At 39.0% G+C, this 25548-nt stretch overlaps 1 protein-coding gene across 11 annotated transcripts in view; it reads left to right on the forward strand.

Moving 5' to 3' along the window:
• The window catches only part of LOC129731661 (uncharacterized), a 176726-nt gene that overhangs the window by 43203 nt on the left and 107975 nt on the right, over positions 1–25548 (forward strand). For 3 of the 11 annotated variants that reach the window (XM_055691828.1, XM_055691836.1, XM_055691829.1), the window contains 2 exons: positions 23361–23986; positions 24400–25325. In XM_055691828.1, the coding sequence (XP_055547803.1) occupies positions 24570–25325 (756 nt within the window). In that variant the 5' untranslated portion in view covers positions 23361–23986; positions 24400–24569. Of the gene's footprint in view, positions 1–23360; positions 23987–24360; positions 25326–25548 lie in introns of all 11 variants that reach the window. The other 8 variants (XM_055691833.1, XM_055691830.1, XM_055691825.1 and 5 more) reach the window with 7 other exon arrangements.

The raw sequence follows: 25548 nt of genomic DNA on the forward strand, positions 1-25548 counted from the left end.
GGTCCTTTCCAGCAACTCTATGGGTTTTTTTACCGTGGATCCACAGCTTGTTCATGTCCTCCAATTTTTGATCTGTCCCCTTTGACGACTCTTTTACCTTACTCATCATTCAACACAACTTCGACACATTGTTTCTAACGCCTGGCCACCTGCGGCTTATTGGTAATCAGATTAGCTGGTATGGTCCTATTTCTGACCCGTCAATCGCTCTATAGAAGCTCAATAATCAGTATAAAAGCATCAATAATGGACCTCCACCTAATGACACGGTTCGTTTGGTTCCCTAGTAGCACGTAACCGACCACCAAGTTCCGCTCTATCGCCGTGGTCGGGTCTACCGCCCGAAATCCACGTTCTTCGGCTTTAAACCAACGCACCAAACCAGTAGAATTACTCTAATTGGTATACATCTAAAGTTAGAGTCACTTTATGGAATATTATCCAAGAAACTTTTAAGTTGAATAACTTCAAGTAGATTAACGTAAGGACGCGTCGGTAGAAGAGTTTTTTTTCGTCAAATGTCAACCAGGAACCGATCACCCTGTAAAAAATAATAAAAAACAATAAGTTGAAATTGCGACAAAGGTCAAGAGCAAAGTAATGGTGTCTATATAGTGACATCTGTCGGACTTTGAACAGTTGATTACTTTTCTTGAAATTTGTTCAAACCAAAAAAAGAAGATAACCAAAATCACTGCAAAAATGTTTATACCTTTTTTTTAATTTATCAGGATAATTTATTTCAAATTATTTAATCTATGACTCTTTTGAGAAAAATAAATCAGTCGTAATTCAATTGTTACAAAAACAGAATAAAGAAATATTTGGGCGCTGTGATTAGCGTTACTATTCTTTGTGAGAAAATCCACACATTTTTTTCTATAAAAAGTATTAGTTATTCATTTGGGGGACAATTTAAAATAAAAAGTTTTATTTTATTTGTGATTCTCTTGCGGATTGGAAAAACAGCGCATCGCATAGTTCAGCCGTCCACTTCGGGTCAGTCGCTGTTTGAGCCCTGACATGTTGAACAGACGCTTAGACAAGCTGGTCTCTAAATAGATCAGCTTTTTCTTTCCTGTCAGCGTATTACTAAGTTCTCACCGGATCACAAATCTTTTTTGCTCGTTTCACAGTCGGAACTATGACGAAGTATAAATAGGAGTCACTCTCACTCTCTCTCCCTCTCTTTCTTTCTCTATTTATTTATTTCGTTTTTTGCTTTGATTTCTGCCCATAGTGATGTTAATATTTTCGCTGATTATAATGACGCATCATGCGATTTATTGGGCCATTTTTTGAGTAGTCAGTTCTGCGAGAGTTTTCCGAAAATATCTTACGAGTTCTCAATTGACAACTGGGTGCATAAAAATTTAGTTGTGATAATAATTTAGCATATTATTCCTCGTTGAGAAAAAAATAACATAGATGAAATAAAGCATTGAAAGTTCATGGCGTTCTTTAAGTGACTGAATGTCTATAAGCATGCAGCGTGCTTCATATGATGGTAAGGGAAATGCTGTCCAGTTTAGCTTACGAAGCTCGTATATAAATAATTGCTTTTGAACAGATTCAATGCGTTCTTCATGTGTGACCATTTAGGGATTCCATACAATGCTAGAATATACCATTATTGGTCGGACGTATGTAATATATGATAGTTTGATTGTATATGGGTCTTGAAAATTATAGCCGAAGCGTTTTACGTTCTACTGGTTGGTTGCGCAAGAAAATGTCTGTTGGTGGTGTTACAGCTCTCTCTCTCTCTCTCTCTCTCTCTCTCTCTCTCTCTCTCTCTCTCTCTCTCTCTCTCTCTCTCTCTCTCTCTCTCTCTCTCTCTCTCTCTCTCTCTCTCTCTCTCTCTTTCTCTCTCTCTCTCTCCCTCTCTTCTCTCTCTCTCTCTCTCTCTCTCTCTCTCTCTCTATCTCTATCTCTCTATCTCTATCTCTCTCTATCTATATCTCTCTCTCTTTCTCTCTCTCTCTCTCTCTATCTCTATCTCTATCTCTCTATCTCTCTCTATCTCTCTCTCCTCTATCTCTCTCTCTCTTACTCTCTCTTTCTTTCTCTCTCTCTCCCTCTATCCATCTATCTTGTTATTTTTCATTGAAAAAAAAAATGATAAACAAAATATTTTCAAATAACTTTCAATTGAAAGCTGTAAAGCTGTATAATAGCTGCTTCTGACACCGCGTGTACGATTTCAATGTTATTTTTGATAAAAAAAATGCCATTGCTATCAAATATTTTCGTGGTGAAGACGCACCACAACAAAAGCCAATATGATTCAATGCAGAAGACCAATATGCCGCTAGCAGAAATCAGCACGCCAAGTGAGAAGTGCTTGAAATATCATAAGTAAAATCAAAGAACATGAAACCTCCCTTATAGAAGAGAGAGGGGTATCGAAACATTATGGACATATTTTTAACCCTAAAATCTTTCACCTGCCAAATTTGGTTCCATTTACTTGATTAAATCTCGAGATGTGCGAAATTTGAGTTTCGTTTATATGGGACCGCTCCCTTACGGAAGAGAAAGGGGTGTCAAACCATTATGAACATGTTTTTTATCCCTAAATACATTCACATGATTCCATTTATTTGGTTAGTTTTCGAGATGTGCAGGAATTTGTGATTCATTTATATAGAACCCCTCCCTTCCAGGAGAGAGAGGGGTCTCGAGCAAATAGTTCGAAATCACGGAAAATGTTTTTTTTTTTCATTTTTCGGAAAATTGTAACAGCACAAAATCAAAGCTATATACAAACAGTAATACCTAATCCATAAAATAGTAGCGAAACAGCAATTGTGAAAATAACGAGACAAATTTATTGGGTTGTTATGTGTAGGTCATCATGCGCTGTTAGGCGGCAACCATAAAATACGTAACACTCATAGGGGGGAGGGGGGGAATATCCTTGAGCTTTACGATTTGTTACACCGGGTAGGGGGGGGAGGTAAGATCAGCGTTACGTATCAAAAAATCTCTGGAGAGACTCTCCAAAAACGAGCATTTTTATCAAGCAAATTCTTCTACAGCGTTACGTAATTTTTATGAGGGGTGGAGGGGGAGAGGGGTAGATGTTGGCGTTACGTTTCATTACATATGGGAGGGGGGGTCCTAAAATAGTTTTTTTTTGCGTTACGTAATTTATGGATGTCGCCTTACCCTCATTATCAAAATGTGCCGCGTTTACGGTATTCTAAATTCCAAAAGTGTGAGAGTTAGAGAAACCACAGTAATTTTGTATTGTTTGCCGGTCAGTTAATCAAAAAAGCTTATATCGAATTCATTAATAATTACATGTTGGACAGTTTTTTAGTCACGCGCACTTTCCCATATGAGAACTGTAGGAAAGCAGGGTTCGTTAACTTGATTCAGATCTTTTTTTTTTTGTGAAACCTCCGCCAGGGTATTTACTAGTTCATGAAGTTTGTTTATCGACACTTGTACCTATATACCTTGGATGAACCGGTAAGTAGCTGTATCAAGTGAAGAAACGGTAAGAATTGCTTAATTCAGTGTTTCCGGCTACACTAAACAGCTTCAGGCATTATTTCAAACCTCCTGCTGGATGATATATTCCATTCCTTTTGATTTTACTTCTGAGACTTCAAGCGTTGCTGATTTCTACTAGGGCCTTCTGCATTGAATCATATTGGGTGTCACGGTATATTTGGTAGCAATGGTATTTTTCATCAAAAATAACATTGAAATCGAGTATTTCAAAATAAGCTTCGTCATAAACATACATTATAAAGATCCTGCAATCATCCTACACATTCAACGTCGCTTAAAAGTTATTAGAAGTGCTGTAAATTACGTAAATACCTAACTAATGCGTTTTGTACACTCCCTTACATAGCTTACATAGCTAATAATAACCTATAAAGCAAATAAAAATTTATTTGTGAGCCATTCAAAATAACAATCAACATTTTCAATTTATCAAAAATTTGGTTCCGTTAAGTTTCTAGAAGTATTAAAAAATGTAAGGTAAGATACTTGAACATTTTCAATGTCGTGTATATGAATTTCAATCATCAAGCTAAAATTATTATTTTACAACTAAAAAAAATCCTAAAATTGCAACCACGTTAATCATAGAAACTACATTTTGAGAGAAGTGGTGAGTAAAATAGACGTCTAGGTGCAATTCTATCAGAGAAATACAATCGAGAACTGTCGAATCCTGCCAAAGCCAAGACATCGACATATTCGATACACTGTATGCAACCTTTTACACCAGGGTGCGAATTCTTCACTGATCATATTATGCTTCAGTGTATGTCTTTTCCGTTTGCGATTTCGATATAAACGAGTTTAACTCGTCGTTGTCGTCGTCCTCGTCCGTGGGTGCATCGCTCTGCGAACGTTTATTTCACACTGTAAAATCAATTTATTGCGTCTGCCATCCCGGCCGATTGACAAACCGGCAGCATTTCACGATGCCCGTTCGGGCCGCTAAATTTATTTTCAATATGCAAAATCTCTCCCATAATTCAATAAATCATAATAAAATAATCCCGAGTGCAACAGACGAGCGGGAAAAATTCCGCCATCAGCTTTCGGTCGGATTTCCCGTTAAGCCTTCGCCCGGCAGGTCGTCCGGACTGCATCTGGGTCCCGTCCCGACTAGGGGGGAAACGATTCGGGTAGTTTCCGTCGCCCATGCAGACGCGCGAAGAACGGGGCCTGACGCTGTTTATATTCATTCATGCCCGAACGGGGAGAGCGGAGGGGTTTCGTACGGTGGCAGCAGCCGTTGCATTTGCACTTTGGAACGATATGCTAGGCTAGGTTTCTCCAATGTGCTTTCCAAATTGCCAGACGCCAGAAACTGGAATGATGTCCTCTCGCATGCCACTCGAACCCTGGTCTGCAGTGAAGTAGACTGCGGACCGCCGGGTTGTGGCGTTGGTTATGGGGGTGGAGTAGGTTATAAATGCATTTTAAATCGTTTTTCATTCAATTTAATCTGCTTGCACCCGACACGGTTTGCACCAGCAGCACCGATCCAGATTACCCGCAGACAACTACTGCATGTGTTTGGGTGTGCGGCAGAGAGGGAGCGTGGGAGCCCTTTTTAACGTGTCAACTTCCCCCGTGCAAACTCCGTAGGTCGACAACGTTCTCGGCACGTGTGGCGTGCTTCGCTACGCAGTGCGGACAGATGGTGGTGAGGAAATCGGTTCTACTTATAATGCTGGTTTACAGAAAAGGCACCGTCTGGTGTTGATGGATATTACCCAAAAGTTAAGCTTTTATGCTTCGCCTTTACAAAAAAATAAAAACTTCTGTCAGTGTTTTTGGTAATGTTAGCTCACAGTTGGCTTAATTAAAATCAGCTGCACATTTATGTAGAGGTACCCGCGTAGGCTGAGGCACCAAGGAGTAAAATTTATAGCTGAATAATTCATAAATCAATTTGGCCAACACCGGCTAACCAGGTTGGGATTTGGCAGTAGTTTATATTAGCTGAACGGAAGTTTCTACATTGCACATGCGCTGCTGTCATAAATGTTAAATATTATACCATTCTAGTAGATGCCGAATTTGGGACGGTGTCAGAGAGAAAGCTTTCGGCGAAAAAAAATAATATGAATGTGTTATGTGAATATGATCACTTCAGAAATGTCCGACACCATAACCGCCAGACATAACTCTGTGTAAAGCTCTCCGTCAGTGTGCACTGTGGGCGGTCCAGCACTGTTTGTGGTTAAAACTCCGTGAGTGTTCGCAGAGTCTTCTTCAATATAAATTTTTGTCGAATAATTTATTGTTGCTCGGTTTCAGACTTATAATATTTCCTTATTCTTTAATCTGTATTCTGAACAAAATTTAAAAAAAAATCAGTGAAAAAATGACTTTAGGTGGCAACTTCAATCGAATATTATTTTAATCTAGCTCCTCTGTGAATCATGCTCTGGTAGACCCGTAGCAACAATTTGATCAAATAACCTACTTTCATGTTGTAGTTTATTCGACGGGATATTTCGGGCTGCCAACCGGTCAACCGGCAAGTCGAAACCGGATTCTGATTCGGTTACCGACCAGCCAGACGCAATCGATTCTCGCTTCAACTCCACGCTGGGTCCCTTGGCGAATTGGTTCAACGATAAATGCACGGTGTACGAATTTTGCGGCGGTAATTTGTGACGATCATAAATAGTTATATGCAGCCAATATCGTTCGTATCGTCCTTACGAAATTTATCGATTTCTATAAATAATGCTTGTAGATATTGCAGTTTTCGGGGACTGTTTTCCTGGATTTTATCAAATATCCTGCAAGCTTATCTTTAGTCGTGGCAGCAGAATGCACAATAAATTCAAACAAACAAAGTAGATTAGGGGCCATCCACATACCACGTGGACAAAGTAGATTAGGGGCCATCCACATACCAACGGTTTTAAAATGTTAAAAATGTTAAAAATGTTAAAAATGTTAAAAATGGTTAAAATGTTAAAAATGTTAAAAATGTTAAAAATGTTAAAAATGTTAAAAATGTTAAAAATGTTAAAAATGCTAAAAATGTTAAAAATGTTTAAATTGTAAAATTAAAATGTAAAAAATATTAAAAGTGTTAAAAATAATGCAAATATTGAAAATGTTAAAAAAGTGTAACAATTTTTCATCAAGTATTAAGGGGTTATATACCTTTTTGGTCGAGAAAAATGAGGGAAGTTTGAATCTATTTTTAGGTGCATAACACCATTTTCATTGCATCAAAGGGGTATTTTTCTGAAAGTACAGTTTATCAACAACAAAAAAATACGTTTGATTTCGAGATATACCAATTATTACTGGAGTAATGGCCGTTTCCCCGAAACGCTATTTTTTTGCAGAGGCTTGCGGTGATCCTGATAGAGACTCAGCGGGTCAACCGAAATCAAAAAACTCATACTATTTCATTAGTTTAGAAGTGTGCCGGGTACTTGAACGATCGCTTTTATGAGTATTTTGTTTTCAGTGCAAATGGGAACGTTTTTCCCAAAAAATGCAAGTTTTGAGCGCTGAAAATTGCATTAAAATTTTTTTTTCGCGGCAAAATGTAACTGTATGTTTCAAAAAGCGATCGTTCAAGGACCGGCGAATTTAATAACGAAAATTTAAAAAAAAAGATGAAGGAAATCGGTTCAGTAGTTTTCCCGCAATCAGGATCACGGCAAAGTCATTTTTCGGAAAACACTATTCCGAGATAATCGCGTGTAAAGTTTCAAGTTTAGCTTATGCGGCCGTGGCTAGGCGCGCTGCAAATCGCTCTAACTTTATTCCTATTGCTCAGATCTTTACGAAAATTTGTGAAAATGTTCTCAAGATGTTGTATTTGAAGATAATACACTAAAAAATTTCGGTTTTTTGAAAACTAAAAGGGTATATAACCCCTTAACGTAGTAAAACAAGCTTATAATTAGACAGTATCCATATTCTTAATTACCATTGATTTCGTAAAAATAAATTTATACGTCGCATTCGTGGAATTTAAAAGTTGGTTTCGTAGCAATATAAGTACCTAATAGTGTTCTGAATTTAGCGTCTTCTGTAGTAAAAAATTCCAGTGATGTCGAGATTTCCCACATACTCACTTTGAAGAGTTTTTTCGTTTATGAGTCTGGTAAAAGCAGTCAACTTCAGATGTCTCAGAGCGTTCGGAGGTTCTCAGGTGAAAAATATGCATTAAAAGTAACAATAAAACACCACTCAAATTTACAATGTCAGTCGCGAGAAAATATAAAGCTTTCCAATGGTTTTGGCTTTTTCGTCAATCTGTATCAGCACATGCACCCGAAAACCACTTCTACATGGTGTAAATATGTACCGCATAAGTTTTCCCAGCGAACATATATTTAAGACTCATCATCACCGTCATCATCATCGGATTGACGGCACCCTTGAGAGGAGCACCATTCGGAACCAAATGTTTTTCAGCATTCATATGCAGCACAAGACGACGCCGCGGTGCGGCACAAAGTGCAATAATCTAAACGAAGAAAAAACGCTCTCTCCGTTGCTGTTATCTAGACTAAGTTCACACGATATGCTTCGCGCAGAAACATACTTGTTATTTTAGCGTCCCACAAATATGCAGCACGATAGCTCGTAACATTGGTTGATAAATAGGTTCAAAGAAAAAGCTGTCTGCTGCTGTTTGGTGCTTATAGGGGGCGACAGACGATTGAGCAAAAAGAACAATCTTTGTGTCAGTATATCTTAACCCCGAAAATGGAACCGAGAGCTGGCTCTAAGTGACGCAACACTTCACTCTGTCTTCCGGTGTTAATGCATGTTCCCAGCGAGGGATATGTTTCTGTCAGATAGAAGTAATATTTATGACCCCTTTTTCGGGCGTTCTTTTGGGATAGCGATATGACATAGTTGCGGTACTTCACCACCCGAACCGTCATGTGCTATGAGTGTCACATTATGTCCGGCTTCTGTTAATCTGAAATAGACGAAATTAACTTTTATCTCATCTTGTAGGAAAAATTTCAAATTTTTCACACACTCATTAAACAAGAGTGAATTTTTATTCGTACCCACTCATACATGAACTATTGTTTGTAATTTTATATTGGTCTATCAGCACTAAAAGTGACATTTTCCTCTAAATTAGCTGAAAAATTATCCGTCCCTCGTAAACCCTACGCTCGAACAATTTAATTGCAAAAATCGTTCCAAGTTAAAAGCTCACTATGAGCAAAAGTTAGGCAACAGTTTCGTTGTTGTATATTTAGTACTTGTAGCCGTAGCATCGGAGCAAGTTAAACTCTGATCAAAAAATACTTTGTACACCCGCAACGAAAATCCTGATGCATCCCATCGATGACGGTCTATGGGTATCACAGGAATTGTTTCGGCGTGTCTTTCGTCGAACCGTGTCGTTCGAGACTCCATTGGTGGGTGAAGTTCAAAGGCAGTCATCCGAAGCGGAAAGCAAAATGTTGTTGCTAAAACTTTGTCAAGGAAGAGCTCTGGACACATTTGCTCACCAGACCGAGTCAACGTTGCACTGGATGTTATAATCTCTATTGAAGCCGACGAGTATCGTCGGATACGGAGAGAGGTAGGAATGTGTTCAGTCGATTTAGCTTTATGTGTTGGTATCAACAAACCTACAAACCTACAAACAAACTGTACAAACAAATTTGTTCAGTTTAAATATGTGACCGCGAAGCCACAACAAGAGATCGAGTGTGTGAGTAAATCTGTTCGTCAAAATAATGCTGCTCGTCTATCATTTCTTTAATCTAGTTCTTGTACCGTTCCAATTAGTATTGTGAGCGTCCATTTCTTGTATTTTTTTCTTTTTCAAGGCTCTGCCAAATTTTGTTGAGAGTTACAGAAGGCGTTCCATATGTTCGCATCATAGCATAAACAAAACGAGCTGCGCAAAATAATCCTGCACGCTCGAATTGGAAATCCCGGATTAGTCTTTTTCAGATGAACACATGCATGAGAATTTCATGCTTCGTTCAATTGACAGAATGCTTACTAGGAAGACTACAAGATTGAAAAGAGCCCAAAGATGGGGAGAGATAATCGCTAACGATGAAAATATGGAGCGAAAACAAAATTTGGCTTATAAACAGGATTTACTATAGGTACCTATTTATAAATCTAGGATAACGTGCAGTAAGGCGTAGGAAGCATTCATTTTAGAACCAAATCTTTTCAACGCTTAGAAATTAAAAATCTGACGTAGTTCTGTAAAAGAAAAAATTATTACTTACATTTTGGCTAACTGCCTACCTAACGTCTATCTCCTATCCCGTTCATTCTTTAGTCATTTCAAGGCCTGCTGGTTCGAGTGAAAGCTCTTGTAACTAGGAGAGCTAAGAACGGCAGCTAGTTAGTGTTCTCGATCACTTTCGCACCTCTAAGTGGCTAGCGCGAAAATGTTACCCACATTTTTCAGGTTTCCCTGCTATTCCCTGAAGACAAAACTGTTGCTAACGGGTGACAATTCAAACTTAGGATTTGCTTTGAAGTTCTCTCGCTCACTGAGTAATGAGAGCAGGCTTCAAAATGGTCACGGTAGAACCACTTTACAATGCGATAATCGTCTTCTTTTTTCTCTGACGATGGTAAGGCTCGCAGTCTAAATACCGCACTGCATCAAATTTCGAACACTTAAGCTAATTCTCATCGATAGTTCAGCATGTTGGTTATTTTGTTTTTGCCGCAATTAAGTGTTATTTATATAGATTGGAGTGCCATAGTGTCAGTAGGATCGTAGCGCTAGCCCCGCAATTGTCCTGTACACTCAACAGTTGGCTGCGAAGTCTGTGTATAATAAACAGAAGGTCGAGTTCCGATACGGAATGTAGCACCAAGGCTTTGCTTATATAGATTGGAACATGTTTTTTTACTATTTGAAAATAACGAACTCGGCTTTGATTCAAATTCCGAACATTTCAACGTAATCGCTATAGCTAGATAGGTAATCCGTCTAAATACTAACTGTCACTTTTTCCAACGCCTGCTGATTCCCTGGAAGTGGTCCTATTGTAAAAATGTATACATCGCAGGGTGCCGGGCATTCCAAGGAACGAAATAGTATATAATAATCATACTTTTTATAACACTAGCTGTAATAATTCGATTTTTATTGTAAGACCTGCCAAAGTTGGTCATGACTTCAACAACAAGGATTCAAAGAGCTAATGGAATGCTGCAAAAAAAATTAAGTGTACTCAACAGTACATCTTTAAAATGTGAAACAGAGTTAGGATAAAATGCCGAAAGAAGTCAAGAACAACTGAATATACTGGAGAGCAGATTTCGACATTGACATCCAAATGCACAGAGATCCAATCAGGCAAAAAGTGGAACTTAATTTAATAGCGCCTTTCACCTTCATCCCAGCTTAATAGTGTCTTCAGAACAATTATTTGTATGAATGACCCACATAATCGCAAACCATCAAAAAATATGAATTGTTTACTATACTAAAAATTAAATATATTAACTTTTTTGTGTTAAGAGATAAATGAATAGTTTATTCAGAAAAGTTGTAGAAGATTATTGTAGAAGAGAATTTAAAATTAAACCTTGATCTAATCTTACACCTATCTTACTGACTATAAAGTGAGCTAATCGTTGTAATTGAGGATTGCAACGATTTTTATCGGAACTTGTTGATAGTTTGGTTTGACATATTTTCTAATGTTTCCACATTAGTAAACCTGTGTAGTTCATTCGTGCTAAACCAGCGAGGACGCTTCAGTATCATTTTAAGAAGTTTGTTCTGAATCCTTTGCAGCATCTTCTTTCTGGTTGCACAACAACTTGTCCAGATGGGGACTGCATATGCTGCTGGTCTAAATATCTGTTTGTCAATTGACAGTTTATTCTTGAGACAAAGTCTAGAAATTCTGTTGATAAGAGGATACGAACACTTTATATATTTATTGCACTTTGTTTGGATATTCTCAATGCGCTCCTTGAAGGTAAGATTTTCATCATAAATTAGCTTATATTTAACTCGGTCAGACCAGACCAGTTAAGATTTCACCGTTCACCGTGGGTTTGAGAAAAGAAACTCTTGGTTTATGAGGAAAAATAATTAATTAAGTTTTTGATGCATTAGTAGAAATCTTCCATTTCTGCAAATACAAAGAAAATATATCTAAACGTTTTTGCAGCCTACTGCATAAGACATGAAGGCTTTTTCCTTTTACGGAAATGCTTGTATCGTCACAAAACAGAGATTTCTCACATCCTGCGATCCTGGTGGTAAATCAGGAAGATCAGAAGTAAAAATATTATATAAGACTGGGCCCAAGATACTTCCTTGAGGTACACCAGCTCTAACAGGCAATCTATCAGATTTACTATTTAAATAGTTAACCTGAAGAGTGCGGTCTGTCAAGTAACTTTGTATCATTTTTGTGATGGAAAGAGAAAAACGGAAATTAGACATTTTAGCTATCAAACCTTTATGCCAAACATTATCGAATGCTTTTTTATGTCTAGAAGAGCAGCTCCAGTGGAATAACCTTCAGATTTATTTGTACGAATCATATTAGTTACTCTAAGTAACTGATGAGTAGTCGAATGCCCATGGCGAAATCCAAACTGCTCATTTGAAAAAATTGAATTTTCATTGATATGTGTCATCATTTTATTAAGAATCATTCTTTCAAAAAGTTTGCTTATAGAAGAGAGTAAACTAATTGGACGATAACTGAATGCTTCAGCTGGATTTTTTTCAAGTTTTGAAATTGGAGTGACTTTGGCATTGTTCCATTTTGAAGGAAAATATGCTAATTCGAAGCGTCTATTGAAAAATCTCACCAAGAAATTTAAAGAGCTTTCGGGAAGTATTTTTAGGAGGATATAAAAAATTCCATCATCTCCTGGTGCTTTCATGTTTGTAAAGTGATAATAGTCCATTCATTTCATTCAAGTTTGTTTCCAGTACCTCTTCAGAAAGAAATTCTTGAGTGGTGATCTGATCATACTTTGTAATACTTCATTTTCAATAGGACTCATTACGTTCAAATTGAAATTATGAACACTGTCGAACTGCTGAGCAAGTTTTTGAGCTTTTTGTTCATTCCTGAGAAATATTTGGTAACCATCTCTGAGGACTGGAATGGGCTTCGAAGGTTTCTTAAGAACCTTCGAAAGCTTCCAGAAAGGTTTGGTCATTCATACAAACAATTGTTTCGAAGACACTATTAAGCTAGGATGAAGGTGAAAGGCGCTATGGAGTTAAGTTCCACTTTTTGCCTTATTGGACCACTGTGCACAGGGGCTAGTGATGTCAATACTTTTCCTTGAAGTTCAGCTGAAGTACTATAAACCTCACCGACAGCCTTCGTGCAAAGGAAAGCAAACTCGGCAATAGAGCAGCTGTGCACAGAAGGACGTGTGCATCGCATACCGAATGTTATATACAACCTTATATGCTATCGTCGACATGGGAATGGGGTGAACAGCAAAGAAAAAAAAACATTCGTGTGTGGGGAACTAGACGGCAACGTTATAGTCGCAATATATTTTGACCAACCCTGTCATAGAGGGACGCTCTTGGATGTCGTCAAAAAACTGTCATCGCTCAGTACATTTTTTCCACTGCTCCCAACAGCTAGACCAAACTTGACACAGGCATTTTTGACACAAGATTGATTGTAATGGATGGATAATCCAAAGATTGGCCCATAATTGACAACATGATCTTCTAACAATCCAGTTCAAAATTATAGGTTCAATAGTAATATAGAACTTCAACTAATCAGACCTTAATAACTTCTAAGCCACCATAACAACAAGGGCTAAACTAATAATCTTTTCACATGTTTCATTTGCTTTTTTTTAACATCTGTTTCCGTCATATTTTAGAGATGGGCAAAAAAAAAACCTTAAGCGGGCGAAATTAGAATTTTCGGGGTCGAATCTATGGGCTTGGGCACAAATCAGGAAATTCCTATTTAACACGCCTAGATAAGTTATTTTGGCTGTAATCCAACCCGAGTTCACATGTCACAAAATATCAAAAAATTGGTCGCAGTGACGAAAGTACCCAACACGGAAAAAAACCCGAGTGTGCACATGTACACACAATGTATATTGTACACTATTTAGTATATACGGCACATCGTCGACGTAACACATCAAAATGTAGCACATTTAACTGGTTAGTCTTAAATAAAGTGGGCAATTTATAAGTCCATTACTCTAGCTTACATTACAACGTTATATCGTTCATATTTTATCTCCTGGTAAAAAAACGTTGTTTTTTTGGGTTCTAATTTCATCAAGAGATGGATACGGTTGGTTAACCAACAAAAAATTTTCAAAAATAGCAAGAACGGTTTCTGACTATTTAGAAAAAAAAACAGAACAATATTACTTTAAACGAGGAATCAAAATGACGTAGAGTATCTTTCTAAGATGAATGTGTGAAGAACTAGGTTGTTGTTACATCCACCCCACTTCAATATAGTGTGAGTCTTCTCGAAGAAAAAGAATCATTTTGTTATAATCCTCTATGTAGTTTTAAATTTATTTTTCTATTAAAATTTCTTTGTATACTTAGTTATTTTATTCATTTTGCTTGTATTTGCAGCTATTTCTCGTATAAAATCTGAATAGGTATACCTACAAATCTTTGTAATCTTTTTCTTTCTCCTGGTTTGTCGTCAGTCGTTATCGGTGGGAAACTGTGCTAGAAATGTTGAGAGTATAGTGGTGGGAAAAAACAAACTGGCTTTAATTAACATTGAAGCTCTCTTTTTCTGTTTTGCCGATGTAGGAAATAGTAATTCTGGCGCAATTTATTTCACCTGTCGCTTCAGGCGCAATCATTTGGCATTTCTCAATATTCTCCCTTGCGTTCAAGTTATAGCAAAGTTATCTTCGCTTTATAATCTAGTGTGTCAGGCTCTACCTTGAACTGAAAAAATTCGTTTTGTCTACCTTTCTTACCGTCAGAATTTTCCTTTACTCCTTTATTTTCCTTTTTTCGAAAACCAGAAATTTTGGCCTCTATCGCCTAATTATTTCACGGTGCTACAAATGCAGAAAAAATGCAAGAACTTCTTAAGTTAACCTAGTGTTGTACTGCCGTAATCTCGCAGACTCACGTAAGCGCCATTTTTTTCAAATATGGGGTTCTTATGCCAATTTGTTCGTTATTCGAAGACCTATCTTTTGATATCTTTCTTTTAGTTGTTACTTATTCGTACGTTGTACAAAAAAATACAAAAGTGACAAGTAACCCGTTCGTTTTTGGGCCGTATTGAAAAACTGATCAAACGGATGTACGTCATAATGTTATATCACGGCAGAATAGGTTGTAGATCTTGTTGAGTGTAACATTCGATAATACTAGAAATATTCCGAACACCTTTAAAATTTGAAGTTATGGTCAAAGTTTTTTATATTCTAGGCAGTTTTGGAAATCTTTCTCACGGAAGAACAGTATCGCACGCTGGCCTGGCGGCTAATAGCGGTATCGGTCAACTAACGTTTGCGGTAAAAAAATGGGCAAAAATTGCCGATTTTTCATGAGTTTACCTTTAATCGCACTGACGGAAATACTCATGCATTATCAATACCATGACTCATGACCCATGAGCTAGCAAAAGAATTGACAGCTCAATCAGTCAAACTCTAACTGTGAAGGCGGAAAAATTGAAGATACTCCGTTCAGAAGTGTACGCGTTTAAAGAACGGTACCCCGCCGCGTCAAAAACGAACACCGTGCGGCACTTTGTGAACGCCGGGTATGCCCGTTCCGGCATCTACAACATCTTGATACTATTGGACAACGATCAGAGCATCGAAAAAAGGCCCGGTTCCGGACGGCCGATGACCCTGAGCGACAAGAAGCTCCAAAAAATGCTGAAGAGGAAGACCGAGGGAAAAGTGGCTAAATCGCTGCGTGCACTTGGCCGGGAGATTGGTGCATGCGGTAAAACAGTGTAAAGTATCTGGAGAACATGGACATACATGTCAGAAGCGGCAGTCCCGTCCACTGGTCTCGGAGCTGTAGGCAATGGCGCAGCGACAGCGGTTGAATAAGATGGTCAAGTCGATTTTCCCGGCGAATCGCGACGTGGCAGTGCTGATGGACGACGAGACCTATCTCACCCTGAATGGCAACGACTGGCAGGGTACTTTGTATTTCACTTCTCCCACGAAGGAAGTGAGCTCCGAGGTAAAATTTAGTTCACACACCAAGTTCCCCAAGAAGGTGCTGCTGTGGCTGACAATCAGCGAGAAGGGGATGTCAAAACCGCTCTTCTTTCGCTCCGAGCTGGCCGTGAACGGGGAAATTTAGAGTACGAAGTGCCTACCAGAAGTTGCGTCGTTCATCAAGAAATACCAGGCCAGATTTGGCGTCGGCCCACTACTCGAAGCGTTCGTTGGAGGAGATGGAGCGGCTGAATATCGATGTGGTACCGAAATCGGCGAATCCGCCCAACGTCCCCCAGCTGTGTCCCATCGAGAATTTCTGGGCAAATTTGAAGCGCAAGAACTATATCAACAATTTTGTCGCGAAAACGGAGGAGGAATTGATAAAAAAAACGAAGAAAGAGCTTTAAAACATGCCTACACGCATGTTTTCGTCCGCCATGGCGAATGTTCCGGTTAACTGCCGGAAGGCCGCACGCAAGTACGTAATATTTTTTGCGAGGAAGCTAACATGATTACCTTTCATAGGAAATTTATCCAACTCAATTATCTGTCTTAGTTTTTTTCATCACCATCTGAAAAAAGTCCATTTTTTTACCGCAAACGTTAGATTTGTTGAAAGAACTCGTTACCGATATTGTTTTTGGCACATTTGGCATGTGTAGGATAAATACAACGATACACTGTGCCCCAGTGTGGAAATCGACCCCGATATCACACTCGTGTGAGAGAGTTCAACATTGCCTACAACGGAGCCAAGGGTACCACAATTTTGTTTCACATAAATAGGCCGTAAATTTCAAGTTAAGTTGAAAAATTTCGTGAAAAAGTCTAAAAATTCAGATTTAAACTCAAATAACTCAACATGTTTTGGTGATATTAGTAGAAATCTGTAAATATTTAAAAAAAACTCTGTTTATCCCTTTTCCAAAACTGCTAAAATATTGAAAATCGGTCGAGAAATGACTGAGTTAAAATTAATTGTATGCACTGAGGACCAAAAACCGTATTTTGAACATAACTTCAGATTTTAAGGGTGTTTGAAATATTTATAGTATGAGCGAATGTTACACTCAACAAGACCTACAATCTACTAGGTCTCATTGGAAGTTCTGAATCGCTGTAGCACAGTGTAAAAAACTTGGAATAGCTTCACTGTGTATTGCAACACCTTGTTTGAATATTGCAGCATTCCTAACATTTAGGATTCCTATCAAACATATAGCATTCCTAGCATTCCTAACATTTGTATCATCTAAAGTGGGTAGATTTATCTAACTCTATTGCATCATTCCAAAAACCAAGAGAGCTGAGGATTTCAGCAAAGCTGTTTAGAATGGCTTGTAATTGAGGGATAGTATGTTTCGAAATTTAGTCGCAACGCCTAGCGCCGCAAGTACTTTGTGTGTTTTGAGCTCAATTTACTTCGAGAATCCCACCACTTAGAAAGCGCGCTGTTCAGCAAAGTTGTTGAATTGGTCAAAGCTTATAGCCCCAAACTGTGCACCAAGTATATTTCGAACTTCATCAGCTACATGGTGTAGGGGAATTGTCGGTAAAATGAACAGGGGTGGTAAATGGACACCCGTTTAAATCTCGTCTATTACGTTGAAAAAAAAGTACAAACTTCTTTGGCACCTTATCTTAAAGGTACTAGAAGTTATTTGAGACAAAGTTTGCGACATGATACAGTCAAACAATCAAAATAATAAACAAAAACAAAAAACACGTGTACATTCGTGGTGGTGATCTTATTTTTGGCCTGCAAAAAATAAGATTTTTTCTAGTGTAAAACAGTATTTTACAACGATTTTTCTGCAAATATCTGTACTCAGACTACTAACCAGCAGAAATCATCAAAGATTAGTAATTGTTTATATGATTTTTGGATATATTTAGGTATTTCAAATAATATGTATGTGCGGGTAAAATGGACATGGTGATGGGGAAAAAATGTGTTAATTTCCATTGAAAAATCTGGATGCTTCGTGTTTATATTAGAAAAACGGAAAGGTAAACTCGGACCGATGAACAGATGACCGCGGCTAAACGTACCGTTGAATGCGGAATGTCCGTAAAAAAAGCTTCCGCCATTTCTCAGTTTCTTGAGGATAAGGTCATATATTGTTATTAATTCTACGACAAACGGTGAAAATTGAACTGTTGGTGAATGCATAAGTTTGTCACGTGCTATGGAACAACATTTTACTATCTGTGAAGGGATAATTAATATTCACGCCCAAGGTGTTCATATTACCACCTCCATATGTTCATTTTACCCACACGTGTCCTTTTTACCCCCAAAAAACTGCTTTCGAAAATGCTCATGAAAACTACGAAAAAAAACTATATTTGAGTACTTCTTCTTATTTTTTGTATTAACCATTGTGGCTCAGTGAAAGTGCGTTATCGACTCATAGTTGTAGTGTTAAACTGAGGAGGAAATTGGAAAATGGCTTAGGGTGTCCATTTTATCACCCCTTCCCCTACATGATGCATGTAGTTGCCAGTTTTTTAAGCTTCATTTATCTTGAGAATCGTATCACTTAGAGAGTTTTGATCTTCCGCAAAATTGTTGAAGAGGTCTTTAAGAGGGCTCTAAGTGCAACGTGTTGCTAGTGTGCATATAGTTTTGAGTACACTAAAGTCGTTTTTTACGCGGGGGATGCGTTCCAAATTTTGGGTTGCAAATATAACAAAGAAAACCGTCCTAAAACGTTTAAACCTCGGTTGAATGTGATAGTGGCCGATCTAGAGACCAAAATGCAATATTTTAAATTTTGAGTATTTACACCGAAAATTGTGAATTTTTTTGAAAACTGATATATGATCACTCGTGGCCCAAAACGGAAAACGTGATTGAAATGAGATCGATATCCTGTACCGTTTTCGAGTAATTGAGAAAGGCGTAAAAAAACCGCGTAAAAAACGACCTTACTGTAATTTAAACTCTATCACATGGATCCAGCCAGGTATAAAATTGTGGATTTCAGCAAAGTTGTTTATGTGGATGAAGGCTTCTGGTTGCCCGGAGTTCAGACTTCAGACGCTACCTGCCGCTAGTGTGAATGTAGTTTCACATGTTTCGAACTAAATTTATCTCATGAACCCAACAGCTTGCAAAGTTGCAGTCGATAAATTTGTTCAGAATGTCATGGATTATTGGTTTGTGGAAAGCATGCTTGGTTTCAGGAATGCATGCTTGGAGGCAGAGTTCAAACAAGTCATATATGAAGTACTTGTAGAGACACTCCATCTTTACAATGTGTCTGAACATTGTGATGTTGAAATTGCTCTCCAAATCCAGAGTTGTTTTATTTTCGTACGTACCAAAAGAGCAGCTCTTCCGGTTTCACAAGCTTAGCATGGCTTTTACGCTGTACCTATGGCAATTTAAACAATACAATGTTTGGACAAATTGAAGAGATAGAGTATCTCTACAAGTGCTTAATACATGACTTGTTCGAATTCTGCCTCCTTAACAAAATACAGCCTAATGACCATTCAAAAAGCAAAAGAGCGAAACCAAGCATGGTGGACTGTTTGGCTGGAAATCAGGTGCGTGGCACTAGTATGCGGCTAGTATTAAGTGTTCTGAACTGAAGTTATCTCGATAGTGCAACTACTTAGAAAGATGCAGTATTAGGTAACTTTGTAGGTGAAGTTTTTTAGTAAAAATTGTACAACTCAAATCATTTTGGCTTAAATTTCTGTTTTAATGATTGACTTACAAATTTTTGTGTTAATTTTTTTTTTTTTTACTTTCGCTTATTTACCGTCGGTCTAGTTCCGCCACTGTTGTGGCCAATCACCGACGCCCAGGGAGACGACTCCACACCCAGGACCCTAACTCACGACCCGTTTATTAACGGACCGGCGCCAACGACTTGACTTCCTCATGCGATGGAAGGCGTGATCCCAGAGATTTTTCGCCTCAGAAAATCTCCCGGTGTCGGCTAGGATTGAATCTAGACCAGTTGGGTTGGTTGTGAGTGGATCACGCCACCTCACAACCATCGACACCTATGTCGGCGGTGGGATTCGAACCCAGGCGTCGAGCGTGGTTGGCGGAGACGTTACCAACCACACTAGGCCCCCGCTTTTTGTGTTCATTTTCAAGAAGTGCTTCAATTCGAGCAAGATACAACATGCAGCATGAGACTAGTAGTGATTGAGGTGATTCAGGTCATACATCGTTCGGCAATACCCACGAAGTTAAAATATTTCTTGTTCGACATCACATCACTCTGGTTCCACCGACCGAAAAGCGCAACTTTCTAGAAAGTGAAAATCGGTAGTTATGGTAATAAAAACAAAAAATTACTTGTACATAGCGGTAGAAATCCACACTAATCTGTTCACCATCCCGAGGTCCTTGACTTTTTGAACATATTTGCAAAGTACCGCAAATTTCCAGGTCTATGGAAACACCTATCCCAAGTGATGCTAAACTGTTTGGAGAGTGCTGCAATGTTCAAACTGGGTGTTGCAATACTCAGTAAAGGGAACCCAAATTTAATATATTCAAATTTTCTTAAAGCATAGCATAGCATAGCATATTTGATCGCCCGTGTGTTGCCCGCGATTGACCAGAATCAGCTGAAATTGTACAAAGAACCGTCAAAATGGTGCCTAGGAGTAGCAAGCCATTTTCAGTGTACAATTCCTGGCGATCTTTCTTATCACTGGTCAATAACGTAGCTGGCCACGCCCAATGCAGATCAATAGAGGAAGGGATATCGGGAGTGTTAGTTCAATACTTGTTGCTACTAGAGACCGAGGAATCCTCTGCATCATCCACAAGTATCAAAGGAAGGAATTAGTGTTAGTGGAAAGGAATTGATCTGGATCCATCGAGGTTGATGGTGCGATCTTTTCTACCCCAATTCGCGCACGTCATGGTTACTTCTCGGTCTCTGGGCAACCGGTCACCAGGAGACGATATACATAGAACCGCGCCACGATCTAGTTATCTTCGGCAACCTACCAATCGTTGTCAGTCTGTATCACACCAAACTTCGCTTTTAATGCCGTGAACTTAATTCAAATTTACCTAGAAACGAATGGATTTCGTAAAACGCAACAACCGCACGCCGAACGCAAACTACTGGTACCAGCTCAAATAACCGATAGAGCGCTGTATTAAGATAGTCACACTGAGCGCAGTCAAAATAATGCGCGCGAAACTGAACTGCCTTCTCCGAAAGCAAACAAGAGCGTGTCGACCACTGGTATGACGAAAAAGCCAAAACACCCGTTTTATAAAAAAGAAAAAAAGGAAAAAAAAGGGAACCGGCGAAACAGAAATATATTTGGCATCCATGTAGGGTTTGTCTTTGTCGCGATTGTATAATTACAATATTTATCGAACTAACGAAACCTACTCTGAATCGTAACGTGCTAAAAAAGAACCAACGGGCGTACAGTCTCCGAAATAATGATTTGGTACATCTCGGAAATCACAATAAACCGATAATCCTTAAATGAGCAAAGCTCACCAAGGCCGAAGACACGTTTACACCGGAGCATTATGTACGACCGCTTTATTCCCTCTCACCGACGCATACGCGAGAGGACACGGTGCTTTGCCCCGATAATCTTTTGTTTTGTATTTAAGTTAAGATACCTACTGAGTATAAAAACTGGCAAAGTTTCATGCACTCATAGCTCAAATATTTAAAAAAATGCAATATGCATATCGAACAAGAATTTTAAGTTGATCGATAAAATGCCAAAGCAATCGCAATCAAAATTTAGTTGCTATTCCGACCAACAAGATTTTAATAAAAATTGTCTATGTGTTTCAAAATTTGGTCAAAAGCTAGAAAAATCATAAAACAAGGGTATAAAACTGGGCCAAATGTTCGTAACCGTTCGGTCAGGCCGCGATAAGTTTCTGAATTATATTTTAATGCTACCAGTTCCGTGTTGTGAGAGCCAGCGTGTACAAAGGTTTAAAGCTCTCACCTATTGGGGCAATTCTTATTCCAGTTACAGTGTGAAAATTCTATAATAGCCACCAACTAAATGGCGTACAAACTCATCGCTAGAGGAATCATAAGGCATAACACACACTCACGATTATGAAAGAACAAAATCATTTTGTTGAGTCTGAAAATACCATAAACTTCATCTGACTTAAAAAAGAAAGCTCCTGGAAAATGTATTCACTTATCTTAGATATCGAACAGGATTAAACAGATCAAACATTTCACCAGCGTTTTCTGCCACTCGCACACGGACCGGCCTAAACAAACCATTTCTTTGTTGATAATTGTCGCTCTCTCGTTTCTGCTTCTCAGCAGACCAGACAAAGAAGAAAAGGTTTCACTACTATTTCACACTGCGATAGACTCTCAGACACATTACGCTCTCCGCATGCACACAACCATGTCTGAGAAAGATCACCAACACAACACTACGATTCGAAGACAGCCATTTTGAGAGCAATAAATTGTAAGAACACCGGCAATAAAGTATCTATTTTTTTATTCGTAATACACTTTAAACACACTGGACCCTGAACAAAACATTCTCAACCATGACTACAACACGAATTACGCCCTCCACATATTATAAATCACGACAAAACGCGACAACTCCGGACGCAATAAACGAAGACAAAATCCGCTGCAAACGACGGTGGCGTAGTACCATTCCTTATGCTAATTCAGCCATTTCATCGATTAATCTTCACGGCACTACGATACACATCAAGTGAGTATTTCGCAGCACACACAACACAACACACTTTCCCGAATAAACTCTTTTCGCGGTAACACCTGTAACTTACACGCACTATCACATTGAACAATTTATTTCCCGAAAAATCACGCGAGCGAAAATTTTGACGTCCGAATCCCTATTCCCATTCAAATTTTCTTAAAGTATAAAATCTCAAAAGTGAACAAAATGACAAAAAAACTCTAAACTGTCAGATGTATCAATAAAGTCAAGAATGAAAGAAATATCATAAATATCGAATATATCAAACGTAGCAAAAGTGTCAAAAACGTCCAATGTATCAATTATGTAAAATATTTTAAATATTTTAAAAATACTTAAAACCTCGATAATGTCAAAAATGTTAAAATATAGTCAAAACATCTCTTTTTAAGGTTTCTTGGAGAAAAACTTATCAATTATATAATTCAAAATCAACTCCTCCAGTATATCGTCATCACTACATAAAAATGCCAAATATGATAGCGTTTCCTTCCCCATAGCCATGGGCAACCTGTTTTAATCGGATTCTAGAAAAACTATTTTGTTGCATTGCGTATTTTCTTGAGTCTAATGAACTCGAACGCAACTGGGGAAAGGTCTTCGTTCGAAATTATTACCCAATCAACAAATTAGTTTTTTTCCAATTTGGCCCCCCAAAATGTGAGGACATTTGAAGTTACTCGGCCTAGATCTGACAAACGAACGAGGTTATATATTTTAAAACTTCCATTGCAAGACAGCTATTAACATCACTAGATCGAAAGACCTCGTTATTTTACAACCATGCCAAATCCCAGCCAATGCATTGCTTTCTAACGACTTTACTCCCGCGTGCGTTTATTAATAGCTCCCGTGAGATCCTACAATTTTACTTCCGTTCACACGGTAGCGCATCTCACCGGGGGCTATGAATAATCAATGAACCTATTAGAAAACACAATAAATCATGTTATTTTTCCTCGACTTTTCCCATTCAATTGCAGAATACCACTACCATCGCTGCTGGGTATTATTCCATCGCTGCATCGTTCTGCGGACAAAAGTCGTTGCATTAGAGAGAAAAAAAAACAAGTGAACCAGAGACCAAAACAACCATTTTTTCCCCACAACCAGGCGGTATAAACAACCGAAGAGCAGCAGGAGCCACGCTGTTAGTGCCTGCAGCGCAATGAAGGGTACTAATTTCAGAGAGTGGTACTCCCCGCAGGAAACTTGGAATTCGAGCTAGCAGAAAAACACCATAAACCGCTCACCTCGCAACGACAACATCGGTCCTGCACATGTTCACAGGATTACCCACGCCGGCCTTTCGAGGACCAAAGCATAGTTGGACAAGCTAGCATGGGGCACACTATCACTGCGGAAAGGAAGTGAGAGGGGCTAACAACGGAATCAAAGTTAGTTTAGTTCTACGGTTTCTGGTCGGTTCCCTCGGGGAAAAGCCAAAAGCAAACTCGTCGAAAAATATGGTTCTACGCGGAAACATACCAGCGTTATATAATAGTCAAAAAGTGGTTCTACAAATAACCTTTTTTCTTAGTCACTATCTGCACCGGGCGAGAGATGATACGCGCGACATGATGGCTCGATGAATTTTTAGGAGCGTGGGGTGAACATATAAAAACTTGTGTATTACCTGGGAATATCCTAAAAGCACGCAAAAAGAGCAATATTTCAGAACATGGTCATGGCTAAATTTTTTTTATAATATTATTGTTTCGATCAACTTAAAATTGACTTATTTGAATTCTGCGTGCTTTTTGGAGCCTCCGATAATTTTAAAATGCAAATATGTCTCCAAAGAAAGCGAACCAGCAGGAATCGGTGACACTAGGAAACATTTGTGACACCCGAAAAGAGCGTCACGTCTGTATCCGTTATGCCTATCTCTTATTCGATTGCGAAAGAATGAAAAAGCATTCGTTTCATCTCCACGGTGCGACGTTCAATTCAATTATTTCCGAATGTGATGCATAAACAAAGCATTTGAATGAAAGAGAAGAATAAATTTGGTTTGTTCAGGTTTGTGATTATTATGACTTGATTTCAGCAGTGGAATTAAGATTAAAAATATGCGAAAAAGTGTTTTCAAAAAACAGGAACACCTATTGGAATGATTTGTGAGTTATAGCAAGAAGCGTGTAATTGTGATGCAAATTGCTCAGAGTGTACGCGATTGATCACAACCAAAAATGTCCGACATCAACCGTAACACCCAGGCTTCTTACCTGAAGCACAACGGAAAAATCGAATCAGGTTCGAACGCGTCGAGTACGCTGAAACGCAACAATAGCTATCATCAGCGATTGAAAAAATCCTACAGCGAGTGTGAATACGCAACTAGCAACAACAATGGTCAGCAATCAGCAACGGCCAGAGCTAGCGCCGAGCCGGCGAAATGGAAATCCTCCACACCGGAGCCCCCTCAGCTAGGCTCGAAACCGACAGCCGCTGTGAAACCAGGCGCTTCCATTGCCACCTCGGGCGATGATTTTAAACGTTTTCACATGCTCCGTAACAGTTACGGTGGTAAATCCAATCTAAATGTAAATAACCTCAACGAGTCCTCAATAAAAGCACAAGTTTTGCTTCATCAGCAACGGCTCAAAGAGTACAGCCGACACGCAGCGGAGCAAAACAACGATAGCCACTCGACCTGTTCCTCCTCGCAGTCGGACTACCAGCCCCCGCAGCATTTCCACAAACACCACCATCGATACCATCACCAGCATCCTCATCCACATCTCCGAGCTCAACAGCAGCATCCGGCATTATCGGCAACGGTGGCCGCAACAGCTACGCTAACCCGACCCGGGAATAATGGTAGCTTCTCGATCTTGAAAAACAAGGACGCAAACGGTGCCGGTGCGAGTGCGAAGAACTCGCTCAAGCGTACTAGCGGCGGATTAAGCACCCTGTCATTGTGCAGCTGTGATGCCGATACAGAGGTAAGTGCGAAACCATCCCGTAAGGTAAACGGGAAAAATCTCATTTCCCTTGTATTCGCGTTTTTGCGGCTCAGTGCCTCGCAGTTGAGTGGCCGGGATTTACACGGAATGCGCTCAAGTTCTAAAGTTGAAAACAAAGATCTACAGATATTGGGAAACATCTTGAAAATAACGATTTCAGTCTGTTGTACCCAACCTAATCCTCGGCCCTGGCAAACGCTTT

This window comes from Wyeomyia smithii, chromosome 3 (genome assembly GCF_029784165.1).
Source record: "Wyeomyia smithii strain HCP4-BCI-WySm-NY-G18 chromosome 3, ASM2978416v1, whole genome shotgun sequence".
In the NCBI taxonomy this organism is placed as follows: Eukaryota; Metazoa; Arthropoda; class Insecta; order Diptera; family Culicidae; genus Wyeomyia; species Wyeomyia smithii.